We start from the raw sequence: 27,269 nt of genomic DNA, 5'->3' as shown, positions 1-27,269 counted from the left end.
CTGCTGATGCCAACTAAACACATTCACTAAAATTCCTGTGCTCTAGTCATGCAATTGTGATGGGAAATAACTGAAGTGCAGGTATTGGAGTGGGCATGTCCAGTCAGTAGGCTCCAGCTACATGTGGACGTGGATGATGCTTTGGAGGCAGAGGAAAAATAAAAGAGGGCTGCAAGAAAATTCTTGCTGTACAATGTCTAGTGTGTAAATCAGCAGATGTGTATTGTGAGCATAGAAGCGGCTGGATTAAAAGTGTACCTGGGATGTGAATAATGGGGGGGGGGGGGGGGTGGTGGTGGTGGTATTTATACTTAGCTGGGGCTTCCTTGCCATTCTCTCCGTGCTCACTTGCAACGCAGGCGCAGAATGCCCCCGGTTTTGGGTGCACAACGGGGGTTTCGGCTAAGCCACGCCTGCCTGGGCAGGTGTGTGTGGCAAAATAAGAGAGCCCACGCATTTCATAGGGCTGAAGGAAGCCCCAGGTAAGTACAAATACACCCTTGTCCCACACCATGCCACAACTTCAGTGTCCACCTGCTGATTCCTCTACATGGATCACACACAACTTAAAGGAAGCCTGAGATGGGTATCAAGTTTCCTTTAAGTTGTGCGTGTGATCTATGTAGAGGAATCGGCAGGTGGACACTAAGTTGTGGCATGGTGTGTGACAGCAGGATTACACCTCCGCTATTATAGTTTGACAATGAAAACAAGTCCATGATGTTTGTATCATGCTTTATATATCCATAAATAATGAGCCTTACAAGAAAATGTTTGTATAAAAATGTACCATAAGCTGTTTTAATTTTTAACAATGTTATGACAAGGTAATAGTTTTAAAAAAAGAGACGCTTGGGGAACAAGGAAGACCAATTTGATAATACTGCTATGACTTCACTCCATTGTGTAAAATAGATTATATTCCACATTCGCATCTAGAGAACCTCCAATTTTCGGTTTGCGAACTCCTGCAAAAGTTCGGTTCATGCAAACTTTCGTGAACCGCAACAGACTTCAATGGGGAGGCAAACTTTGAAAACTAAACACCTATGCTGGCCACAAAAGTGATGGAAAAGATGTTTCAAGGGGTCTAACATCTGAGTTTTTACATGGATGAGAGGGAGAGATGCCAAAAGTCCTGGGGAAAAAAAAAAATCTGGATTTGATGCAAAGCAGAGGTTTATGGGCAGAAATCTTATTGAATGCTAAATTGCAGGCCTAAAGTGCTTTAAAACGTCTTGCATGTGTATACAATCAGGGAGTGTAGAGTACTGGTTCACACAGAGGTGCCATTCGTGCTACTGTTTGTCCCCTATCTTATTGCCTGATGAAGCGGGCTGTGCCTGCAAAACGCGTTGCATCTTTTGGGGTACCAATAATAAATTTATTTGTTTAATTCAGACAGTATTTTGAGTCTGCTTTCCGGAGATAAGTCCACCACTGCCTCCCAGCAAATTTTAAAATTTTTATTACCTTTTATCCTGCTGGCGCCTCTGTTCTCTTACGATAATACTGTGTCCACCCCTGGTGGAGGGGTGACCTACCCCTACTTTCCTGATCTACAGAGAGCGACATCTTAATCCTGAGTGAGGACAGGTCTAATCTCCTCACCTGCATCTACAGTGGTTGCCTAAGAGGTAACCCATGTTTGTGAGTATATTCATCTCACACTTACATTTATCCACGGTTTCCAATACATACTACACTATATTGGGCTCTCGGTGTCTCCTATTTATGCTTCACACTGACACACCAAACTCACTGTGTAACACACCGCAAACAGCCGTTTGTGTAGTGACGGCCGTGCTGGACTGGTGCGCACCATGAGTGCAGGCCGTGGCCATTTTCAAGCCTAAATGGTTGCCGGGTTGTAGTAGCTCAATGACAGAACAGTGACTGTCCAGCTGATCAAATTTGGTCTGTCCACAATGAAGCAGAGACACTCATATAGCCGTCGGTCATTGCTTCATTGTGATACACAAGCCCCTTCACCGCCGCAAGGTAATGATCACGAAGGGGAATTGGCACATGTACATGCCTTTTGTTTTGTTGTTGCAGGCAGAAAAAATAGGCAGGCATGTACATGCACCAGAAAAAGTAGTATAGTGGCTGCTGCTAGCAGCGGCCTTAAAAATTCAGGAATCCACCTGGAGTCCTGGACCCTGTTGGTGGTGGCAGAGAAGGCAGTCAAGCGGCCTGCGGGCAGAGGTGCTGTGTGGGGAGCGACTTAGTCTTGGGGCAGGCAGTCACACGGCATGCAGGCAGAGATGCTGTGTGTGGGGACTGACAGTCTTTGGGCAGGCCTGAGTGTGCTTTGCAGACCAGGCATCCATGATCAGATGGACCCTTGACCCAACGCTGTGTGCCAGAGATGTCACCACTTGCCTTTCAACATCACGGTACAGTTTAGGGATCGCCTTTTTTGAGAAAAAATTGCGACCTGGTACCTTCCACTGCGGTGTGTGGCTTTGCTTTTGTGTGCTGCTTTTCCTCAGGTGGTCATCCCATTGCAGTTTGTGCTTTGTAATCATGTGCCTTCGTAAGGTAGTTGTCCCTACACGGGTCTTGGTCTTTCCACAGCTCAATTTTCGGGGGCAGAGAGTAGAGATGGCATTGCTCTCATCTGAGGCAGACACAAAAAAAATGTCCACAGCGCTGAGCCCTGGGGTGATGGTACTTTGGATGTGGCGGCCGAGTGTGTTAAGTGGGGTGCCAGAATCTGAGCAGGAGGAGGAAGATATGTCACGCTTCCGTGCGGAAGCTGAGAAAGACGAGGTGTTCTGTGTTAAATAGTCAACTACGTGCTGACAATATTGGGGGTTGATGGCACGTGCCTTTTTCCAAACACTGTACTTTGGTCAAGGGCCGCACAAAATCAGGACAGCGTGACCTCGAACAGACCTGCCAGGCAGCCTGCCTCTGTTTTTTGTTTTGTCCATATTGGGAGGATGAAGTGAAAGGTATGCACTGACTTTACTAATACAATGTGCAGTCAGTCACACAGGTGCAGTTAACAGGTATTCTCAGATCCACAGGTTCTAATAATCTAGTCATACCCAGAGTCCACTTGGAAACTTTTGGTCACAGAGCTTTCTGTCATGCTGCCCTTACATTTTGGAACTCCGTACCTCAACAGATCAGGACAGCTCCATCCCTGGACGTGTTTAAATCCAGACTGAAAACCCACCTGTTCTCTTTGGCATTTGCAGAAATATATCTTGTGTTGTGTGAATACTCCATCCTACTACCAATTACTGAATCTGAGAGAGCCTAAGCGCTTTGAGTCCTATGGGAGAAAAGCGCTATAGAAAGGTTATTGTATTATTGTATGCATGGAGTGGTATATCACACTGCGCCCACACACATAGGTAGGTGGGTGCACTGTGAACAACAGGTAAGTATATGCAGTGATGGGTATTACAATGTGCACCTGTCACACACAGACAGGTACCAGACAGGCACAGTGACACTACGTGCGCTCACATAGGTAGGTGGGTGCTCTGAAGTGAGCAACAGGTATGTATATGCAGTGGATGGGTATTACAATGTGCACCTGGCACAGTAGTAATTATACCACCAAGGCGCCAAAGGCCAGCTGCGACTGACTGACAGGGCTGTATATAATGCAAGTGGATCATACCCACAAAAAAAAAAAAAAAAAAAAATAGATCACAAGAACAAGATTAGCTCTCAAAAGAGCTGTTGAGGGGTGTTTTTTTTTTTAGCAATAACAATCAGCCGGGAGCAAGCTAAGAAGCCTACAAGAGCCTAACTAAGCTTTCCCTATAGTTCTCTGCACAGCAGCTATCCATTCTCTAATTACTGCAGTCATACGAGTGAGTCCAATGTCTGATGCTGCCTACCTTTTATTAGGGGGGGGGGGGGGAGTGGCTCCAGGAGAGAGTGTAGCCTGAATGGCTACAATGTGCCTGCTGACTGTGATGTGGAGGGTCAAAGTTGACCCTAATGATGTAGTATAGGAGGCGAATCAAACCGCCATAAAGTTTGCGTTCGCCCGTGAACGCGAACCACCGAAGTTCGCCAGGAACCGTTTGGGTCATCTCTATTCACATCTTGTCCTTCAAAACCTGTTTCATAAACAGACATAATTCCTAAAGGAAGGCAGAAGAGGATAATGAAGTAGCTGGTACAGGGGATTGAAAAATCCAAGAGGTAAATAACAAAACAAAATTAACAAAATGTGCTTTACTTTTAATAAATCTTTTTTGCACTGTTCTGATGGCCTTCTGATAGTCTGCTCTCCACTTTTGAGTTCAGTATGAAAGCTGCAATAACCTACAGGCCACATTTAGTGTTCAAACAGTATTATGGTAAGTCTCATAAACATGTACTTGGCATGTTGCCCCGGCAAGAAATGTCTCTTGGACTACATTGCAGGGCTGAGACTACGGGTGCATCATTAGCTTGCAGGAGCAGCACATGGTTGGGGCTGCTGTGCACATGCTGGATTCTCAGCAGACACGGCCGACTTATCCCAAGTTTCATCTAGCATGTACACAGATTTAGTTGAATTTTTTGCCCATGTAATGGAAGTCTGTGCTTCTATAGGATCCACCCAGTTCAACACTTAAAGGAAACCTAGATATGAATGTTTCCTGCAGTGCGATCTACGGTAGTGAGGAAAGCTATGTCACTCGGCTGTCCCCTAGAGAGGCTCACAGAGCAACCCCCTCTCATAGGCCAATGCCTATGAGAGAGGATCGTTGGGATTGACAGGCTGGAAGAGGGAGTGATGGGATCTATAAAAAAGAATAAACATCGCAACAGCAATCAGCGCCCACCAACAGAAAGCTCTGTTGGTGGGCAGAAAAGGAGGGGGAAATCAGTTTGTGTGCTCCATTGTATGGCTCTGCAGCAAGCTTTTAAAGGAAACTGTAACGAGAGGGATATGGAGGCTACCATATCTATTTTCTTTTAAACAATACCAGTTGCCTGGCTATCATGTTGATCCTCTGCCTCGAATACTTTTAGCCATAGACCCCGAATAAGCATGCAGCAGATCAGGTGTTTCTGATAATATTGTCAGATCTGACAACATTAGCTGCATGCTTGTTTCTGGTGTTGTTCAGACACTACTGCAGACAAATAGATCAGCAGGGCTGCCAGGCAACTGGTATTGTTCAAAAGGAAAAAAAAATATGGCAGCCTCCATGTTCTTCTCATTTCAGTTGTCCTTTAAAGCTGCAGAGCACTAAATTGTAAAAAATAGCCTGGCCACTAGGGGGTGTAAGCCTATGGGCCTCAAGTGGTTAAAAGGAAAAATTCATTTCCCTCCCAGTTAAGGTTTCTTTTAAAGCAAATCAGCGAGTTTAAAAAGTAACCAAATAAAATACATTACCTACATCACCCACTTCATATTCTGTAGGGACCATTCTTGCTACTCTCCGCATATTATAAGAATGGTTAGCCAGGGGATGGGGCATAGAAGTCACAAAGGCATGTTGTTGGCAAAAGAACATGCCTGTGGGCTCCACTCACTAAGGAAAAAACACTTCAGGTATACTTTAAAGAAGTACATCTACTATATACTGCAAAGTGCTTTTCTCCTTTTGAAACCCCGATCCACTTAAAAAAAACAAAAACGATTACATTTTCCTATATCTCTACCTCATGGAGAACCATCTGTAGTGAGCCCATTGCTCTTGTGGAAATCCCGCTGAAGTTCAAGCACTTCTAAGGTCTTTAAATCCAAATCCAGTGTAGTGCACCCCTGAGCAGGTCTTCATTTAAAGACAGTGTTCATTATTGCTATATTTTGCCGTACCTTACAGAAAAGGCAATAAGTCTTTTGTAAACTGCTCCCAAGTGTATCAAAGATATTGCCACTATTCCACAAATCAGACTAAACGTCCATCTAGGTCCCAAGTGTGTGTAGGTTTCACTGACGAACACTGGTCCCAGAGTGCGGGCTGCACTGCCAGCTGCTGTCAACCAGCCCATATATACTCCCTAAAAGACAAAACGTTTAAAACAGGAAACTGGATTTAAATTATGCTGTACAAACAAGTTGGATATGGTACAAAGTGCAATGATATACTATAGACACCAATCACATCATTTGTCATCATGCTAGCTGTGTAACTGCTCAAACTATGGCATCAGTCACACTTGTGATAAGTGTGTGCCTTTTCATAACAGCTAATATAATTGATACAGAAAATGCATACAATGTGCAGTATTATGCTGCACTACTTTCAGTTTTTTTTCTGCATGCACAAAAATGCATTTAGGTGTGAACTAGCTCAAATACCTTATTTAAATGTGTTTTCCTTTGCAGAAAATGTGCACGAGAAAAAGATACATGTGAACGCTGCCTTACTAACAGGCATATCGAATTGGTTACTAGGGTTTCACAGCAAGTACTTTTTTGTTGACTATAAGACTCACTTTTTCTCCCCCTAAAGTCACTGCGTCTTATAGTGCAAATGCAGGGAATTCCTGACTGGTGAATGTCTGCCAATACGAACCTCCCAACCTGCCGCAATGTCGGGGACTCCCTGTACTGTGCCCATGCAGAAGACACCAAGGGGTATGAGACACAAAGGGGCATAGAGGAGGACAGAGGCGGACACGGAGACTGAAAGTTATCCCAAGATGTTTCATGGGAGGTATCCCTACCACCACCAGAGTCTTATCTGGGATTCCTGCTTGGACTTCCAGGGTTTGCTTCAGAAGTACTGCCATCATCTGCATTGCCTGTCACTTGGTTTAGCAACGCACCCCATCTATGCTTACACCTTTCTGGCCAAAGTGTTATGACTGTGGCAAGGGATATGTGCATGTGTGTTTTCCTGTACACTTATATAAGTTCAGTTTGGTGTGCATGCACCAGTGCACATTCCTGCAAACGAGGTGTTAACTTGTTCATAAGGAAGGTATTTCAACCCTGTTTGTTGACACCCAGCTCTTTATGCTCAAATCTGCGACTCTTGTCTGATTATTTCCATTGCTGCCCCAGATTGTCTGACCTTGCCTTTGATCTTCTGTTGACCGTTGCCTGAACCTGACTATACCTGCCTGCCATAAACTCATCCTGAACCTGAGCCATACATGCCTAACCATAACCTTTAGCCTGAACCATGCCTGCCCACATCCTGCAAAGACCCTGCCACTGATAGTGCCTGTTTTCACAATGAAGCCAAAGAATAAAGTATATCCTCTTCAACCCTTAGTTATATATCAGGTACCTTCTCCAGAGACACCCTGATACCAAATCTTCATACAGTGTTTTGTCAATTTCACATTGAAACCCACTTACTCCGACAGGGCACTGCTTGGGTAAGACTGAGGGCTGTCCAACTGGTTCCCACAGAAAAATCTTTAGGGCTCTGGGCCCATCTCGAGTGAAAAGTAAGCAGGCTCTTATGCTGGCAATACACGGGTCGATCCGGCGGCCGATTAGCCGCCGGATGGAATCCCGCCGCGTCCCCGCGGATTGATTACCGCTCGTCCCCGCCGGCGCTTCCTTATCAGCGCTCGATTCCCTGCCATTGTCCGCCGGCGGGGATCGAGCGGGCGGGGGTCGAGCAGCTTGATCGGGCCAGCTGAATATTATCAGCTGGCCGGATCAGCTGGTCGATACACGGTACAGAAACGTACCGTGTATCCTCAGCATTACACTGGTAAGCTGTGTCAGGGTTGGAGAACAGCTGCAGTTATGCAGAAAACCCAGCATGCTTGCAATGGTAACTCACTGCACGGAATACAGAATTTACTTGTAAGATTTGGTATACCTCATATATATTAAAAGGGATTTAAACAAAGCTTTAAGCTGAAAAAGAAAACAATAAAAACATGTAGATACCATTATACATCTAATAAAGGATTCCTGAATACCAAGTTACAGTCTGAGAAATCTCATTTGCAAGGACATAAAACTTACCTGTGGTTTTGGGCCTATGATTTTTGAATACAAGGTATAAGACATAACGTTACAAACTGGATAGCCCAAGCCAATCAGAATGTCAGATGTAAGGTATTGAGCTAGGTGAATGACCGGGGTGTAGAAACACCAAGACTGAGTTGCAGGGCATCCTGTTGGCTCTACAGTATGATTGGTGGGTGCTGTAACAGCGACACTCCAGTAGCTTGAGTTGTGAATGGTTGTGTTCTGGATTTCTGTAGATAAACGTAAACCAGTTATCCTAGATCACTATAAAGAAATCAATATCCTTTGTAATGTTACATGTAATAAATGTACATTTCAGCCCGCAGTACATACAGAAAGCCAGTGGTTTGAAAAACTGCCTTCTGTTGGTGCACATTTCCAAGGTGAAAGTGATACCCCTATAATCACTGAAAGGCTCTACAGGACTTATTGCAATGTAAAAAGAACCATGTCATTTGATGTGGTAAACTTTATAACTATATATATATACCGTATATATAAGTATAAAATTTAACCAGAGGCCTGACGCACAAAAAAAACAACTGGTAAATTTGCTGTGTGCATTAGTATCGGTAAAATCGCCGTGGGCTGCCTGTGCAAGGCAAAAATTACTGCCCTTTTGTGCATCAGGCCCAAGAACTCTTAATGAAACTCATTTTGTTTACAGCATGACCAATTGCTATGTAATAGTGGCCACTAATGATCCAACTGTTTTCATTCAATCTTACCATTTTTATGTCTGTCTAAATGATTAATTCAATAAAATCACTCAAAGTACCTGTATACTACATAGATTTGGTAAGATTGGATAAAAAAAGATTGGATCATTAGTGGCCACCTTAAGATGTGGGTTTTTGCATACTATCCAGAGATGCACTGTAGAAAGTCCATTAAAGTGTACCAGAGACGAAGACTAGAGAAAGTTTTATACCTACCTCGTGCTTCTTCCAGCCCCAACCGCACGGATCGCTCCCACGCCGCCGTCCTCAGCCTTCTCTATCAGCAGTACCGGGTCCTGTAACTTTTGTCAGTCGTGGTCAGCACAGTGCGCTCCCTCTGTCTCTCTCCGGCGGGAATAGTACTGCGCAGGGGCAGTACTATTATCCACCAAAGAGACGGAGGTAGCGCACAGCGCATGCATAAAACTGGCCGCGAATACCGCGATAGAGAAGGCTGTGGACTTTGGCGTGGGAGCGATCTGTGCAGGTGGGGCTGGAAGAAGCCCCAGGTATTTATAAAACTTTCACTACTAGTCTTCGTCTCTGGATTCATTAAAACACAGGAATGTGAATATGCCCATACAACTGTATGGGCAAAGCATTCACATGTGTCAACATGCATAGTGTGAACACACCCTAAGGCCTAGAGCCTACTAAAGAGCACAAATCACACAAAAGAGGTTTTTGAAAGCAATTTTGCTACTGAAAACAGAGCAATTCTTGGAGCAATTACAGGAAATGTGACTTTTGAGCCTGCATTCCCTAAATGAAATTGCTCTGGAAATGCTGATTTAATTCAGTTTGTGGCTTCTTTTTCTCAGATTTGCAATTTTCACTGGATACTAGCAACACAAAGCAGGAAAAACGCAGCATGCAGGACTTTAATTGCATCAAAAATTGAATGAAAAATTGCATCAGAATCACATGTAGTGTAAAAGAGCCCTTATGCTGAGTAATGCCATCCGCACCTGCTGGAGTGTGTGTAAGAATCCATGGAGGAACCTCACCTATCCTGGGGATTTGATTATAACCATTACTGTCCATTTTATGCCAGCGTTACTAACCTGCCCATTGGATTTTCGGGTACTGGTTTCCCCAAGGCAATAAGATAAAGAACCCAGCCCAGACAGCAGCAAGTCCTCCAAAAAGCAGAATACGTTCTCCTGTCCTGCAAAAGAAAATCATTTTATTAATTGGTTACCTACAGTAATTCAATAATACAATAAAACATGATCGTGACAATACTTCCATCTACAGGTAGCAATTTGTAGCATTGATCATCAATATGGTCCAAAAGCCTGTTAGAACTTACCGGTAGCGGTATTTCAACGAATCCTCCAGGATGGCTGATACAAGAGAGGAAGCCTGCTCCGCCCACCAAAGGAAACACCTCCAAATAAAACAATTAGGCAATTAGGTAGCCCTATAAATCCTCCCCTGCCTTTACTCCCTCAGTTATTATAGAGTACCACGCAGAAGGATCCACCTGGAAAACAACAAGACATAGTTATATTTAATAATCAATAACCCCCCTAATAGGGAGGGAACTAAGGTAGCCATCCTGGAGGATTCGTTGAAATACCGCTACCGGTAAGTTCTAACAGGCTTTTAACAACCAATCCTCCAGGATGGCTGATACAAGAGAGACCAGCGAGAAGTTCAGTAGAGTTACCTTAGGGAGGGATGACGTTTTGTAGCACTTTTCTCCCAAAAGACAAGTCTTGACTTGACAACAGATCGACTCTATAGTGCCTTACGAAAGTCTGATGACTAGACCAGGTCGCTGCTTTACATATTTGCTCTAAGGAAGCCCCTGACCTTTCCGCCCAAGATGTGGCGAGGGATCTAGTGGAATGAGCATTTACCGACTGAGGGATGGATTGTCCTGAATTGGTATAGGCTAAAGTAATAATTTCCCTAATCCATCTAGCAATAGTATTCTTAGAAACCTGTAACCCCTTCCTTGACCCTGCAAAGGCCACAAAAAGGTGATTAGACCTTCTAAAAGATTTTGTAGTTTCTAGGTAGGAAAGAAGAATTCTCCTAACATCTAATTTGTTAAATTTTGCTTCTTTCTGATTAGTAGGTGGATCACAGAAAGAAGGAATAATAACATCTTGCGATCTGTGAAACAGAGAAGACACTTTTGGTAGATAAGTGGGATCTGTTTTGAAGACTATCCTATCCGGAAATATAGTCATATATGGGTCTTTTATAGAGAGGGCTTGAATGTCCCCTACCCTACGTGCCGACGTTATAGCCACCAAGAATGCAGTTTTCAAAGTTAGCCATTTTAACGAAATTGAGTCGAGTGGTTCAAAAGGAGAAACAGTTAAGCAATTTAGAACTAAACTCAGGTCCCAGGGAGGCACAAGCTTTGATGGGATCGGCTTCGATCTGGATACTGCTTTCAAAAAATCAATCACTGCCTGTTCCTTGGCTAGTTTAAAATTAAGAAAAAAGGACAGAGCCGCAATCTGGACTCTAAGGGTACTGGGGGCAAGACCTAAATCAACACCGTCTTGCAAAAAATCTAAAATAATAGGTAGAGTTGTTTCTTTTATGCCATTCTTTTTCTTCCAAGAGGCAAACACTCTATAAACTTTACAATAAATTTTTCTTGTAGTCAATTTACGGCAATCGACTAAAGTAGAGATGACTCTTTCCGAGAATCCTCTTAACCTCAGGGATTCCCGCTCAAGAGCCAGGCCGCTAGGGCAAACATCTGGGGGTTCGGGTGCAAAAGTTTTTCCTGACTCAAAAGGTCCATCCTGGGAGGTAGAAATAACGGTCCCTGTAGAGACAGTTGAAGAATCTTTGAGAACCATGCCCGTTTTGGCCAGTGGGGGGCCACAAAAATTACCAGAGCAGATTCTTGTTCTATTTTTTTCAATACCCTTGCTATTAAGTTGAAGGGGGGAAAGGCATATAGAAGTCCCTTCGGCCATGGTATCGCTAGAGCATCCAGGTGTGACAGGTTGGATGAAGGATGTAGGGAAAAGAAAGTTTTGACTTTCGCATTTTGTGGTGATGCAAACAGATCTACTACCGGTTGCCCCCAATGAGCTATCAACTGATTGAATACTTCCTCGTTGAGGGACCATTCTGCCTCCACTCCTGAATGTCTGCTTAGATGATCTGCTAAAATATTTAGCGAGCCTTTTATATGCACCGCCGAGATTGATTTGCAATTTTTCTCCGCTATCTGAAGAATCTGGAGCGCCAGGTCTTTTAGGACTTTTGATCTCGTCCCGCCCTGCTTTCGAATGTAGGACACTGTTACAATATTGTCGGACAATATGTTCACATGACAGTCTTGTATGGCTGGGAGAAACTCTAGCAGTGACATTTTTACTGCTAGGAGCTCCCTGAAATTCGAAGATCTTCCTCGAATTTCTGGGGACCATTGTCCTTGAGCTTGTAAATGTTCCAAGTGAGCCCCCCAGCCCCATAGACTGGCATCCGTATAGATTCTCTTGACGACTGTGGGGTTCCAGAGGCAGCCCTGGTTGAGGTTTCCTACCTCCTCCCACCATAGGAGAGACGAGATCACAGAGGGTGGGAGTACCCGAAATTGATCTAGACTCTCCTTGGACTTGTCCCAGACAGTGAGGAACCATTCCTGAAGGACTCGGGAATGAAACTGTGACCAGACTATCCCCGGTATTGTTGATGTCATTAGGCCCAACAATGATAGAGTCTCCCTCAGGGATACTCTTACTTGGGATCTGAAATTTTGCACCTTTAGCATTAAATTCAGTTGTTTGTCTTCTGGCAATCAAAATTTCTCTTCTATCGAGTCTACCCAGAAACCCAGGAATTTGACCTTCTGGGTTGGGATTAACATCGATTTGTCGTAGTTTATTAGCCATCCCAGCTGGGACAGGCAATGTATAGTCACCTCTATGTGACGTAGAAGAGTATGAGCCGAGTCTGCTATCATCAACAAATCGTCCAGATACGGTATTATATGAATTGTCTGCAGATGTAAGAAGGATGTCACCTCTGCCATTATCTTTGTAAAAATACGGGGAGCGGATGAGATCCCAAAAGGAAGGGCTCGATACTGAAAGTGGTGAACTGCGTCCCCCACCCGTATTGCAAATCTCAGGAATCGCTGATATGCCGGGTGTATCGGCACATGTAGATATGCGTCCTGAATGTCCAGTGTCGCCATAAAGGCTCCTTTTGGGATTAAATTCTTTATTGAAAGAATGTTTTCCATGCGGAATTTCTTTTCCTGAATAAATGGGTTTAGCTGTTTGAGGTTTAGGATCATCCTGTATCTGCCTGACGGTTTCTTTACCATAAAAACCCTGGAGTAAAATCCTTTTTTGTATTGGGAAACTGGGACCCGGGTAATTACATTGTCTTGTATTAACGAGGTTATTGAGTCTAACAGGGCGGATGCTTTCTCCTGATCCCTGGATAGACCTGTGAGCACAAAGTTCTGGGGGGGACGGGAGGAAAATTCGATTTTGTACCCCGATTTCATGAGGTCCAAGATAAATGGGTTCGTGGTGACATTTGCCCACACATGACTGAACCCCTGAAGTCTCCCCCCGACCAGCTCCCTGTCACTTGTTTTCCTTTGCATTAGAGGAGGCTGGTTTGTTAAATAAAAAGGGAGTTCTTGATTTCGTCGAATTGTATGTCCACCTTTTCCTCGGGGGTTGATATTTAGTGTCATTATGGGCAAACTGCCTTTTGCCCCGGAAGTTTTTACGAAAGGGCATTTTCTTCCTTTTGTCAGGAAATTTTTTGCCCTTTTCCGAAGACCTTTCAAGAATATCCTCTAATCCTTTTCCAAACAAAAGGTCACCGTCAAATCTCATAGCACATAATTTCTGTTTAGAAACTAGATCGCCTTCCCAGGTATTTAACCATAAGGCCCGCCTTGCTGTATTGATTAGAGCTAAAGCTCTCGCCGCAGACTTTAAAGATTCAGTCGCAGCATCGGCCAAGAACGCCACTGAACGCGCAATTACAGGGAATGATTCCAGGATAGTCGCATGAGGCGTACCATCCACCAGATGCTTATTAAGCCCTGCCAGCCATTTGTTTAAGTTACGAGACAAGCACATAGCTGAGATTGCTGGTTTAAAGGAAAATGAGATGGATTCCCATGCCCTTTTAAGTAAATTTTCCGCCTTTTTATCCATCGGGTTTTTCAGGACCCCTGCGTCCTCAAAAGATAAATCAGTATTTTTAGAATACTGCGACAAAGCAGCGTCCAGTTTCGGGCATTTGTCCCACAAGGCAATATCCTCCTCTTTAAAGGGGAATCTACGTTTAAAAGATCTGGGAATGTAAAATCTTTTCTCCGGATCTTCCCACTGAGACTGAATAAGCTTTTGAATAGCCGGATGTACCGGAAAGCTTCTACCCTCTGAACACTCCAACCCTGCATAAATATCATCTCTTACTGAAGACGAAGCAGCTGGCTCAGGCAGCTGCTCCGCCTCGTATACTGCTTTAAGAAGTTCAGCAGTTTCTTCTGCATTAAACAGATACTTAGAAAATTTTTGAGGAGCACCCTCTAAATCTTCTAAGTCTGAATCGGGTTCACTTCTTTCCTCGCCCTCTTCAAGAGAGTCCTCCCCTGATGAGGCAACCGCCAACCCCAGAGACCCCGAATCTGACTGAATCCCCAGAGGGTTAGGCGGTATCCCAACCGGAGGAGGAGGGGGAGGGGGAGGAGGAGGAGGTAGAAGCGGGGCTGGAACTGCCGGCACTGCAGAGGTAGGTAACTGCGGTATTGTCCATTGGGCCGGGGCGGACATAACCGATCTAAAGGTTTTAAAAGTGGACGAAAACTCCTTTCTCATAGACTCCATAAAATTCATTATAACAACAGTGGGGTCTGGAGGCTTTGGGGTAGAAGAAGACTTTAAACATTTATCGCAGTGTGACCTAGTCCAAGTTTTAGACAATTTAACATCACACTGTCTGCAGCGCCTGGCCTTGTCAGTAGCCTTCTGAGGATGACTAGAGTCCTCAGGTACAGAAGGGACAGTCTGGAAAACAAAATAAAAGAAAAAAATACATTTTCCTTCAGCCCTGTGACAATCATATAAGAATAGCCCCATAGAGGTTTAACAGGCATAGTCCCCCATATTAGCACTTTGAAATTCTTATTGAGGATAGAGTGAGTTAAATACTCCACTAAGGAGGCTCACTCTGTCCGCTCTCACCTGTCCTGGTGGCTGTGCGCTGCTCTGGGATCCACTGGGCTCAGAGGGAAAGGCGTCTGCCTGCTCCATGCCTTCCCTTTGAATCTCTCCACGAGGATGCGGCTGGCCGGGGAACGCTGCCTATGCTTCCGCCTTTAAGCGGAAGCGGAAGTGCGTCATCACGCTGAAGCCTCCTACAAACAGGAGAGTTGCGTGCCCCGCGCGCCTATCCGCACCAAACGCCAGTCTTGTGAATGCTGGCAATACGGACACGCTACCTCCCGCCGCGGATGCGGCCAGCCCCGACACTCTGTCCAGGCCGCCGCCACTCTGAGACACAAAACACCCCGTCTGCAGCCACCCAGAGCGGGGAGAGCTCCACTCGCAGTCCCATCCATGGAGGAGGCGCCAAGATCTTGGAAGACAGGTACAGTCCTGCCTTGTAAGGTGTCTTCGGTGTGGGAAACACACTAGAACTGAGGGAGTAAAGGCAGGGGAGGATTTATAGGGCTACCTAATTGCCTAATTGTTTTATTTGGAGGTGTTTCCTTTGGTGGGCGGAGCAGGCTTCCTCTCTTGTATCAGCCATCCTGGAGGATTGGTTGTTAAAATGGATTACTGTTTATAAATATAAACAACTGAGGTCAGTGATGATGATTCATCCATCATTTGCCTGTAAAGGGGTTTCTCACAGAAAATAACTATAAAGAAAGTAAAGATGCTTATTTAATCTCTCAACATGCTGAGTAGTTGAATGGCTTTTATTTACAGCCAGAGAAAGTACCTGATTCCAACTTGTTATCAGTAAACCAGTCATAGTTGTAATCACAGGCTGGAATGGGGAGGGTTAAATTGTAAGCCAATCTAGCTTTACTTTACCGCATAGTACACAAGTTATCTCATGTACACTACATTTTAACTGGAGTTTTGTTTTCTATCATTTTCATCACAGTTGTGATTTACTGATAAATTACATCACTTACTTCTTAGAAAGTATTTTAACTGCAATAAATACAATCACTGACTCTACACCAATAGCAGCCAAGATAATTCCATTGTAAAACACTGCTTGCATTCTGGTCCACGCATACATATCCATTGTTAGTGGGGTTGCAATTCTGGAGGAAAAAAAATAGAAAACACAGATAAACAAAATGAAAGAACTGTCCCTTCAAAAATGATGCTAGGGAACTCCATCAAGAACAACAAATATCTAGCAAGCAACTTCATCAATAACCAAAAAACATCATCACTACCATACATACACATACTATACTTTGACTCGAGTATAAACCTAGGGGAAAAACCCGGGCCGCTACTTTTAACGTTTCAGATATCAATCAATATGAATGCTGATACAATTAAAATGACTAAATCCATGGGTTGTTATCTGATAGTGTTTTGCAAGTGTTTACTGTGGCACTGTGAACCCTTTCACTGCCACACTAAATGTCTGTACAGGTGTAGGGGAAGACACACACAGAACACAAATGTCATGTTTATAATTACGTATATCTATTGCCCACTCCACTCCCAGCTTAAAGGGGAACTGACCTTAAAATTTTATGCTGTAAAAATATCTGATGTGTTGCATAATACTGCTTTAATAAATAAAAATATATGTTTGCTGTAATACATCTTTTAGTTGTCCTAATTTCTGTTACTGCATTCTAGTGCAGTGTGGAGACATATGTTGGTTGGCAAGTTTACAGTGCCATTCAGCTGAATTCTACTTCCTCCAGCCCCTCCTTCCTCAAGCAGCTCCTTTCTCTAATCAGTATGCACTGTTGCATTGTTAAAAGGGTATTCCACCTTCAGATCATTGCATTGTGATGGTTTTCTGTACACTTGTATCATCTAACCTGATATACACAGCCTTAACCAGTTGTGGACCACAGGCTTAGCCCCCCCCCCCCCCCCACACACACACACAGTGACCAAGTGACACTGCACAGCTTTAAAGGGAACCTAAACTGAGAGGGATATGGATTTTTTTCTTTTAAACAATACCAGTTGCTTGGCAGTCCTGCTGATCTTACTTGGCTGCAATAGTGGATGAATCACACACCTGAAACAAGCATGCAGCTATTCCAGTCTGACTTCAGTCAGAGCACCTGATCTGCATGCTTGTTCAGGGGCTGTGGCTGAGAGTATTAGAGACACAGGATCAGCAGGAGAGTCAGGCAACTGGTATTATTTTAAAAGGAAAAATACACAACCTTTTCAGTTTAGTTTCCCTTAAACAGTTAAATTATTGTTGCCTTCTTTTCTGCCCACTGTGGGATCTGATTGCTGCTGCAATGTTTTTTGCATTTTTTAATATTATTGAAATATTTTTTTCTTTAGCTATTAAGCTATTTCTTAAGATATTTTTTAAAACATATTTTCTTAATCAGAAAGATCACTTCTCATGGGCATCAGCCTATGAGAGGGATCAGTTTGTGTGCCTCTCCTGGGGACAGCTCAGTGACAGAGCTGTACCCTGTACAGTGCTGCGCTAGATTGCAGCGCTGTACAAAAAAAAAAAAAAAATTGCCGTTGTATGTCCTAACAGTCTGCCAGCTCTGATCGTGGCTGGCAGGCTGTTCGCGGCCGTCTCCTCTCTCCTACTGCAGTGAACGCGTGCTTGTTCCCTGCCTATCTTGCGCATTGCGAGATCACGCACCAGTGGGATGAGTATCTACATCCCTGGAAATCTCGCCTGGGCTCCCAGGTGCATAGATACTAGTCTCTCTGTTTGTGCAGCCACTGCGAGCATGCACATGCAGCCCTCTGCAGTTGGGCGCAGATTGGTGATTAGTTTCTAAACCCAATCTAATTGCCCATACACACGGGCTACAACTGTCGCCGCAACCATGTGGCTCGCGCGTGTTTCGGCAGCAGGTCGCCTGTGTGTATGACGCGCGCGCCCCGAACCGTCGCCCGTCGGAGCTGTCGCCAGGCGATTGGCGCGGTCAATCGCCTGCTACAGCTGTCACCGAAACTTCACCCCAACTGTCGCTAGTCCGCCGTGTGTATGCGGACTAGCGACAGCAACACACTTACCATCGACGGAGCTTCCGGCGGGGGGGAGGAACCTTCGGCAACAGCTTCTGCCGCATCTCTGTCCCTCTGTGCGCCGTGTGTACGGCTGCAGCACAGAGGGACCTGGCGACGAGCTGTCGCTGCTTTTTTTTTGTTGTTGTTGCGACTGGCAACATTTGTGCCTCGTGAGTACGAGGCTTAAGTGTTTCAATTGGAATAAAATCTGTTGCAACGAGCAACAGAAATAATTTCCTTGAAAAAATGACAGTCACTGCCACTGCATTCTAACCAGACAGGGAAATGTGTGGGGACATCTAGTGGCTGAGAAGAATATTACAATGAAAAAAAAATTAATGTACAGTTCCTATCCCTATAATAAGCCCTTTAATTTATTATGCTCCCTCCCTGCCCCCCATACAACAGAATAGTAAAAAAATAAATACATTTAACGTTCCGGAATTTAAAAGACAATACATAAGTTGTTACGTTAGGGACTTAGTTTTTAAAATATGTATGCTATGAGGGTGTATTACTGTTATTCTTTTGCAAATAAGGGATTGCGTTATTGTTAGAGTATCCAAAATCACATAATGGAAAAAAATACACCTTTATTTCCAAATCGCACATTGTCACCATACATTGTAGTAGGAAAAAACATTAGTGTGCAACACTCCTCAAAAGTACATAGGGGATGTGCCAGGCAGGATCCAGCAACACTCCAGACCAAAGTAATGCAAAAGAGTAGGCCGGCACCATCCAAAATGATATTATGCTTTTTTATTTGATTATAAGCATCACAGCATCCATATGCGGCGTTTCGAGGCGTCTGCCTCTTTGAAGCTCTATATATATCACACACAGCAGAGTTTGAAAAAGAGGCGGACGCCTCAAAACACCGTACATGGATGCTGTGATGCTTATAATCAAATAAAAGAGCATAATATTTTGGATGGTGCCGGCCTACTCTTTTGCATACATTGTAGTAGGGACATCATTTAAACAATGTAATAACAAGGGACACATGGGCAAATAAAATTGTGGGTTTTAAATTACAGTAGTATGTTTTATTTTAAAACTATAATGGCCAAATAATGAGAAACAATTAATTTTGTCTCTCTTTTTCTTATTATTCCCGTTTAAATGCATTTAGAATAAAATAATTTTTGCAAAAAGTACCACCAAAAGAAAAACTAATTTTTGGCGAAAAAAAACAATGTATAGATTATTTCAGTGTAATAAGTAGTGTTGGCGAATGAATGGAGGCAGCGCTGAAATGTGAAAATTTCTCTGGTGTTTAAAGTGAAAACCCCCGAGGCTGGTTTCACACTGCATATTGGCGGTGCGGCAGCCTCACCGCACTGCTACAAATAGGCCTTCAGGGAATACCGTATTACTATGCAGTATTCTCTGTGTGGCATCCGGCCAAGCAGGAAGTGACGCTCACTTCCTGCCAGCCAAGCGATCACGCGCGTGGAAGCGTATTGCAAAAAGTACGCTTCTGCGCAACAAGTAAAACCTGGTGTGGGTATTCACACCGACACGTGTCACCATAGACTTACATAACTTCCGGGTCGACGCAGATACGTTAACGTAGTTTTGGAAGCACATCGGATTGAGGAAAACCGCATCAGATTGAGGATTTTCCCCATAGGTTTTCATTGCCCTGCGGTAGCAGTGCGGTAACATGCCACATCACCACAGTGTGAAAGGCCCCTTAGAGGTGAAGTGGTTAAATATAAGTTGATGCAGAGAACAAGACAAACCTCAACTATTTCAAGTGTTCCTGTAACAGCCACTAGAGATAGTCAGATGGTCTTTGTGTAAATGGTATCACTCTCTGACGTCTATAGCTTCTTTGAGGACAGAAATACCTGGAACACTGTCGAAATGCCTGGAGATTCTCAGATCTCAACATACAACATAATGTATGGCAGAAACAAGATACTCTTTAACTTTCAGTCCTCCCTTTCCAAAGATGTACACTGAGTGGACCACTTTATTAAAGTGTTCTGCAGACAGAAAAACTTACACCAGTACTTACGTTTCAAAAATTGCAAATACAAACAAAATGACGAAGAATAAAACATTTGATGAGACAACTGCTACTTGATCCACTGGCTCCTCATTCTCTTTGTTGGACTCAAGCTCTAAAAAGAAAGAGTACAATAAAAGTAAACAAAACAGAACAAACTTGCTGTCACAACAGAAATAAGTTTTTTAATATGTAGGAATTGCTTTTATTTTCATCACATAGCTAATGTGCAGGATGGACTGCTCAGAAAGATCAAACAACTCGTCAGTACATGGATTAGCAATAAAATGAAATGTCACTGAAAGATATAATCGCCGGATGAAAAACTGATCCTATAAAATTTGATCAATCTCCTGTTTAAACAAATCAGTTTCTTACAATGGCATCACTTTTTCATCCAGTTCTGTACGCTTAGTTTTTGCATTACCACTCGCTCGGGTCCTCTGCACACTAGGAATGCCAGTATATTGATCCCAGAGCCCCAGCAGATGCATCAGGCTCCCATTGGTTTGCCAAAGACCAATAAGAATCCTCCCTCAGCACCAGGAAGTATTTTTATTGGTCCAATACTCAGTGGACCAATGAATGTCCTCCCTGGGAAGAGACCATTTCCGTAGGTCTATTGCAAACCAATGTGAACCTGAAGCTTCTGCTGGGGTTCTGGGAGCTGTATAACAGTGTTTCCTCTGTGCAAAGACCTGAATGGACGGTGGCAGGCTGTGAGCTGCAGCAACCAGCATATCGAGATTGGTCATCATCCTTTCTCTTAGGCTAGCACTGATTCTGTTGCCATCTGCTGCATCTGGCCAATCCAGAAAAGTCGTAAGGGACCCAAACTTGTGTGATCCGCACCCTGGAATGGACCAAACTGATGCTTTCTGGACTGACTAATTTGCATACCATCTGTTCACATCCGTTACGATAAATGGAACATTTGTCCTGGCAGCGTGAATCAGCCTATTTCTGGCAAAATGTGTCCAAAATGTATAAACATGGACAATCTGGTTTTCTCTCAACTTTCATACAAAGCAGGAGGAAAAGACCAGTACAGTAGAATCTCTGAATAGTGAGCTTCAAGTGACTAGAAAAAGTAGTTTACTATATCAGAAGTTTACTATATCAGGATTGATCATACATTGAATATTTATACAGACACATTTACTGGGACCTGAGGATTAAGTTTACTATATCCAGAGGTTTACTATATCAGAGTTTACTATAAATGAGATTCTACTGTATTTAAATTGTTTCCACAAGTTTTACCATACATGGGAATACATGTCATGCCATCTGCACTTATGCAGGCATGTACACAGAGAGTAACAGATTTGCATATACTTAATAAGCAGCAGTCTTGATTACATATAGAAATACTAATAAAGTACTATTATAATAATAAATCTGTACATGGTTATCCAGGGCTGTAAACACTTTGCTACAATGTTTGGACTTAAAAATTGAGAATTCAAGGATTTTATTCCTGTAAAACCTGAATAGAATATTTTATACTGAAATACATTTACCTTCTGGCTCATAATTTACACTTCCTATGTGCCTTCCCAGATCATCCACCCTGTGTTCTCTGCAAGGAGAAGAAGATCATTCAGTGTAACTTGTATAATGTACAAACCACTAACCACGCACAATTCTATTACATAGGCTATAACATATGAAGCCTTACAGTATATAAAAAAATAGGAATTCAGAAATCTAACCAAGAAAATACTGGCATATAAGAGATAAGGTGAAAAAACTCAATTAGCACAACCTCCAAACATATTCAGGGTAATAACTATACTGCATGGGGCTCCCCACAAACACTTTGAGGGGTCCCATGCTAAAAAGAACCTCTAGGTTTTTCCGCCATCTGGTTTCACAATGAGGAGGATTTCGCTCACTTCCTGTTCCCACAGCTGTGAAAGGGCAAGGAGAACATTTCTCCACAGAGACACAGCTAGAGTCAGAGAATAGCAAGCAGTTAGTGGTCTTATAACTTTCCCACTCGTTTAACACTGACTAAAATATTTTTGGTTTAGTTGGGCTTTCAGTCTGGTCATCAATGCATGCATGCGGGGCTCTGCTGAACTGCATGCTCTGTTTATAGAGAGTAAAACCTGAAAGAGGCCTTCTGCTGCTGGTAAAACAATCGTGATCAGTTGCACAAAAAAAAAAAAAAGACCCAAAAAAATTTGTGAGACAGATGGCTGGTCTCTCAGCCTTTTCGGAGGGAGCTTGAAGGCAGTTAATTCACCGCCTGTCAACTGCTCCTGTGCACCCGCCAGGAGCTTGCTGGGGCTTGGCACAAGCAATGGATAGGTGTCACACCTTAGTGGTGAGTCACAACATGCAGTTTTTTACCTCCAGGTAACATCACCACATGTCAAATCATGATGCTCATTTCCACAAACATAAGCAATTGTGTTTACTGACAGGAGTCAGATTCCTATGAATAACCTGCAAGCACCAGTCTGGCCAACTAGGTCCTGAGTTCAGTTTCCTCGCCTAATCTTATTTGCATTAGGAGGTGAAGAGGCGCCCAGTCGGTGAATAAAACACTTTAAAAACAATAAAAATTTGAAAGAAAGAGGTGGCTTACCTCATAGATGACAAATCACTTTAGAAAAAGGAATTTAATAGTAATACACAAGCACAGGCAACGCATTTCGCAGGACCCCGCCCACCCCCTCAGGCCAAACAAAGTGCTGCTCTATCTGTCAAGCCGCGTTTGGGGCGCCTCTAGCGTTCCACACACCTAACCAAAGGTGGAACTCCACCACTTCATAGGTCTAGAGCAGGGGTCTCAAACTCGCGGCCCGCGGGCCATTTGCGGCCCTCGATACAATATTTTGTGGCCCTCGCCGGCAAAAGCTTCCTTATAGTTCGCTTCAGTGCTCCCAAGTAGTCCGCCGCATCCCCGCCGCTAAACGAGGGCTGCAGAGCCCCCAAATCGCCCGGGGGGCAATCCGCCAGAATTTCCTGGAAGGGGCAGAGCTTTCAGCTTCAGCTCTGCCCCTCCTGACGTCAATCGCCGCCTCTCCCCGCCCCTCTCTGTGAAGGAAGAGTGAGAGGGGCAGGCAGAGGCGGCGGTGCGCCGCGATTGTGAAATTCCTTATGCGGCCCAGCCTCATCCTGACTTTGCCTCCTGCGGCCCCCCAGGTAAATTTAGTTTGAGACCCCTGGTCTAGAGTGTATGGGATTTTTCCAAGAATGTGACCGCCTCCAGGATTGCTGGTATACCTGTATACCCCTTGTGCAACCCACCCTTGTGAGAATTCCTTTTTCGAACCCCCTTTACCCTATTTTCTCATCCTTTCGTGACATACTGCACCATTTGGGCTCCCGTTGTCTTTGTGTTTTTTTCTCCAGTACTCCAAACTTATTTGCATTGGTTTTCTTCCTGTTTCTGGTATCCTCCAAGTACTACCACTTTCATACATGATATAACATCACAATCTAGGGCCACTTCCTCAAAGCAAGTGCAAAAGTGGAGTAAAAGTAGAGAAGTTGTTCAGCGCAATTAAACAACGTTCAGCAGTTAAACAAGTACTCAGACTGGTTAATCTGGTTCCAACTGTCTAAAAATGGTGCCAAACTTGCTATAGTGTATCCACATCATTATAAAACTGACTATATACTGTATATATAACACAATAGTTTTAATAAAAATAATCTGTGTTACCTGAATACAACAAAGATTAGAACAATGTTGACAACTCCAAGGAAAGCGCCCATGAGTGATGGTGCAGTGTACATGTTTAGCTGGAGGTCAATAGCACTGAACGTTACACCATTTTCTCCAATCAATGTGAAGCAGGCCTGAAACGCTAGCAAGAAGAGACAATGGATTATCCAATTATAGCATCATAATAACTCTATCCACAATGTCAGGGGACATCCAAAAACCTACCTACCAGGGCCCAGAATAAATCCCAGTGCTTGGAAAGCACTTATGTTTGCCATTGCACTTGTCCTTTCCGACAAAGACGTTGCCCCAGCAACATAAGATCTAACCACTGCAACATTGCCTAGAAAAGAAGCAAAAATGGCAGCTGATAAACGTATGCTGGTTTCAAAAACTGAGCTATTCAACCCTATAGGAACATACCTGATCCAAAGCCAACTAGAGCTCGGGCAGCGAGCATATAATACTTGTTGTGACTGGCAGGTAAATGTACATAGGCATAAAGACAGCTGGCGGCCACCAGTATGGAGATGGAGACCACGAGGGGCTCTCTTCTGGGCCTGTGATTAGACCATAAACCAAACAAGGGTGATGCAATCATTTGGCCCAGACTGAAGGAAGCTATGACCCAGCCGAGGAAACTTGTGTCAGCAGTTGAATCGATCTGTGAAAAATGAAGAGTATAGAAAAAGGATTACAACCTTTACCTTGAGCTTTTTAGTCAGCAGCATGGTTGAGTCAAATGGATTGTTACCCTTCTTTATGGAAATACTGTGGAAAATTTTCAGATTCTGCCACTTTTATGGTACTGCATTCACCAAGGGCAGTGAAATTAGAGTACAAATTGCGGCGACGCCTCATGAGTTGGATGCTGGGTGGTGCCGCTAGTAAAAAAAAAAAAAAATATTGATAATTTAAAATACAGTGGTTTGCAAAAGTATTTGGCCCCCTTGAAGTTTTCCACATTTTGTCATATTACTGCCAAACATGAATCAATTTTATTGGAATTTCACATGAAAGACCAATACAAAGTGGTGTACACGTGAGAAGTGGAACGTAAATCAGAAGATCTTGGAGTCTGCAAAAGACATGAGACTGGGGCGGAGGTTCACCTTCCAGCAGGACAACGACCCTAAACAAAGCCAGGGCAACTCACTTCTATAGATACTTTGAATAGTGGTAATCATTAACAAACTGTTCCCCATCCCCTTCTTGCACCTCAGACACTGTAATTGCCATTAGCAGGTTTTGTTGAACCATATTAATTGCTATGTATAGAGTGCTTGGGGGGCCCCATTGTAAAACTTGCATCGGGGCCCACAGCTCCTTAGCTACGCCACTGCACGTGTACACCACTTTGTATTAGTCTTTCAAGTGGAATTCCAATAAAATTGATTCATGTTTGTGGCAGTAATATCACAAAATGTGGAAAACTTCAAGGGGGACGAATACTTTTGCAAACCACTGTATTTTACTATGCACTACTTGGCACTAGTGTTGGGCGAACATCTAGATGTTCGGGTTCGGGCCGAACAGGCCGAACATGGCCGCGATGTTCGGGTGTTCGAGCCGAACTCCGAACATAATGGAAGTCAATTGGGACCCGAACTTTTGTGCTTTGTAAAGCCTCCTTACATGCTACATACCCCAAATTTACAGGGTATGTGCACCTTGGGAGTGGGTACAAGAGGAAAAAATTTTTTAGCAAAAAGAGCTTATAGTTTTTGAGAAAATTGATTTTAAAGTTTCAAAGGGAAAACTGTCTTTTAAATGCGGGAAATGTCTGTTTTCTTTGCACAGGTAACATGCTTTTTGTCGGCATGCAGTCATAAATGTAATACATATAAGAGGTTCCAGGAAAAGGGACCGGTAACGCTAACCCAGCAGCAGCACACGTGATGGAACAGGAGGAGGGTGGCGCAGGAGGAGAAGGCCACGCTTTGAGACACAACAACCCAGGCCTTGCATGAGGACAAGAAGTGTGCGGATAGCAATTTGCATTTTGTCGCCATGCAGTCATAAATGTAATACAGATGAGAGGTTCAATAAACAGGGACCGGAAACGCTAACCCATCACAGATGTTCATTGTTCATGTTACTTGGTTGGGGTCCGGGAGTGTTGCGTAGTCGTTTCCAATCCAGGATTGATTCATTTTAATTTGAGTCAGACGGTCTGCATTTTCTGTGGAGAGGCGGATACGCCGATCTGTGACGATGCCTCCGGCCGCACAAAAACAGCGTTCCGACATAACGCTGGCTGCCGGGCAAGCCAGCACCTCTATTGCGTACATTGCCAGTTTGTGCCAGGTGTCTAGCTTCGATACCCAATAGTTGAAGGGTGCAGATGGATTGTTCAACACAGCTATGCCATCTGACATGTAGTCCTTGACCATCTTCTCCAAGCGATCGGTGTTGGAGGTGGATCTGCACGCTTGCTGTTCTGTGTGCTGCTGCATGGGTGTCAGAAAATTTTCCCACTCCAAGGACACTGCCGATACCATTCCCTTTTGGGCACTAGCTGCGGCTTGTGTTGTTTGCTGCCCTCCTGGTCGTCCTGGGTTTGCGGAAGTCATTCTGTCGGCGTACAACTGGCTAGAGGAGGGGGAGGATGTCAATCTCCTCTTTAAAGTCTCCACAAGGGCCTGCTGGTATTCTTCCATTTTGACCTGTCGGACTCTTTCTTCAAGCAGTTTTGGAACATTGTGTTTGTACCGTGGATCCAGAAGGGTATAAACCCAGTAATTGGTGTTGTCCAGAATGCGCACAATGCGTGGGTCGCGTTCAATGCAGTCCTAGGCCGAAGAGGTCATAGCCTAGGGTCACAAAAACCTGTTTATTTGGGCTATTTCAATGGTAGTGATGGTGAAGTACATAAATCTCAGCCATGGCCGTTAGCAACGTCTGAATTTCACGAAATGCCTCATGCAGGTAGAAGACATATTGTTAGACTTGGATTCCAAAGATGGGGTCCCTACATCTCTGCAAACCAGAGTTACAGGGGTCCAAAATTGGTAAAATCCCCCATAGACTTTCATTGCCTCCCTATTTCACTTTCCAAAATCTCACATCTTTTCAAAGGGCAATGGCTCAGCAGTACCAAATTTTCTAGCATTGTAGGGACCCTTAGGGGGAACATGACTGGTGAGTTTCGGGCCCCTAGGCCAAAGAGGTCATAGCCTAGGGTCACAAAAACCTGTTTATTTGGGCTATTTCAATGGTAGTGATGGTGACGTACATAAATCTCAGCCATGGCCGTTAGCAACGTCTGAATTTCACGAAATGCCTCATGCAGGTAGAAGACATATTGTTAGACTTGGATTCCAAAGATGGGGTCCCTACATCTCTGCAAACCAGAGTTACAGGGCTCCAAAATTGGTAAAATCCCCCATAGGCTTTCATTGGGCCTCCTATTTACCGTTCCAAAATCTCACACCATTTCAAAGGGCAATGGCTCATCAGTGGCAAAACTCACCAGTCATGATCCCCCTAAGGGTCCCTACAATGCTAGAAAATTTGGTACTGCTGAGCCATTGCCTTTTGAAAAGATGTGAGATTTTGGAAAGTGAAATAGGGAGGCAATGAAAGCCGATGGGGGATTTTACCAATTTTGGACCCCTGTAACTCTGGTTTGCAGAGATGTAGGGACCCCATCTTTGGAATCCAAGTCTAACAATATGTCTTCTACCTGCATGAGACATTTCGTGAAATTCAGACGTTGCTAACGGCCATG

General features: G+C 44.0%; 1 protein-coding gene across 2 annotated transcripts in view; it reads right to left on the bottom strand.

Moving 5' to 3' along the window:
* Positions 1-792: 792 nt before the first annotated feature.
* Positions 793-27,269, bottom strand: part of MFSD8 (major facilitator superfamily domain containing 8) — a 50,745-nt gene continuing 24,268 nt past the window's right edge. For both annotated transcript variants that reach the window (XM_068279986.1, XM_068279977.1), the window contains exons 5-13: positions 23,963-24,203; positions 23,769-23,882; positions 23,537-23,681; positions 21,381-21,439; positions 19,867-19,972; positions 15,785-15,919; positions 9,693-9,796; positions 7,904-8,139; positions 793-5,970 (exon numbers count right to left, since the gene is read on the bottom strand). In XM_068279986.1, the coding sequence (XP_068136087.1) occupies positions 5,770-5,970; positions 7,904-8,139; positions 9,693-9,796; positions 15,785-15,919; positions 19,867-19,972; positions 21,381-21,439; positions 23,537-23,681; positions 23,769-23,882; positions 23,963-24,203 (1,341 nt within the window). In that variant the 3' untranslated portion in view covers positions 793-5,769. The remainder of the gene's footprint in view (positions 5,971-7,903; positions 8,140-9,692; positions 9,797-15,784; positions 15,920-19,866; positions 19,973-21,380; positions 21,440-23,536; positions 23,682-23,768; positions 23,883-23,962; positions 24,204-27,269) is intronic.

Source organism: Hyperolius riggenbachi, chromosome 1 (genome assembly GCF_040937935.1).
Source record: "Hyperolius riggenbachi isolate aHypRig1 chromosome 1, aHypRig1.pri, whole genome shotgun sequence".
Lineage (NCBI taxonomy): Eukaryota > Metazoa > Chordata > Amphibia > Anura > Hyperoliidae > Hyperolius > Hyperolius riggenbachi.
The sequence above is the reverse complement of the archived record's forward strand: the minus strand, read 5'-3'. Positions and strand labels throughout refer to the sequence as shown.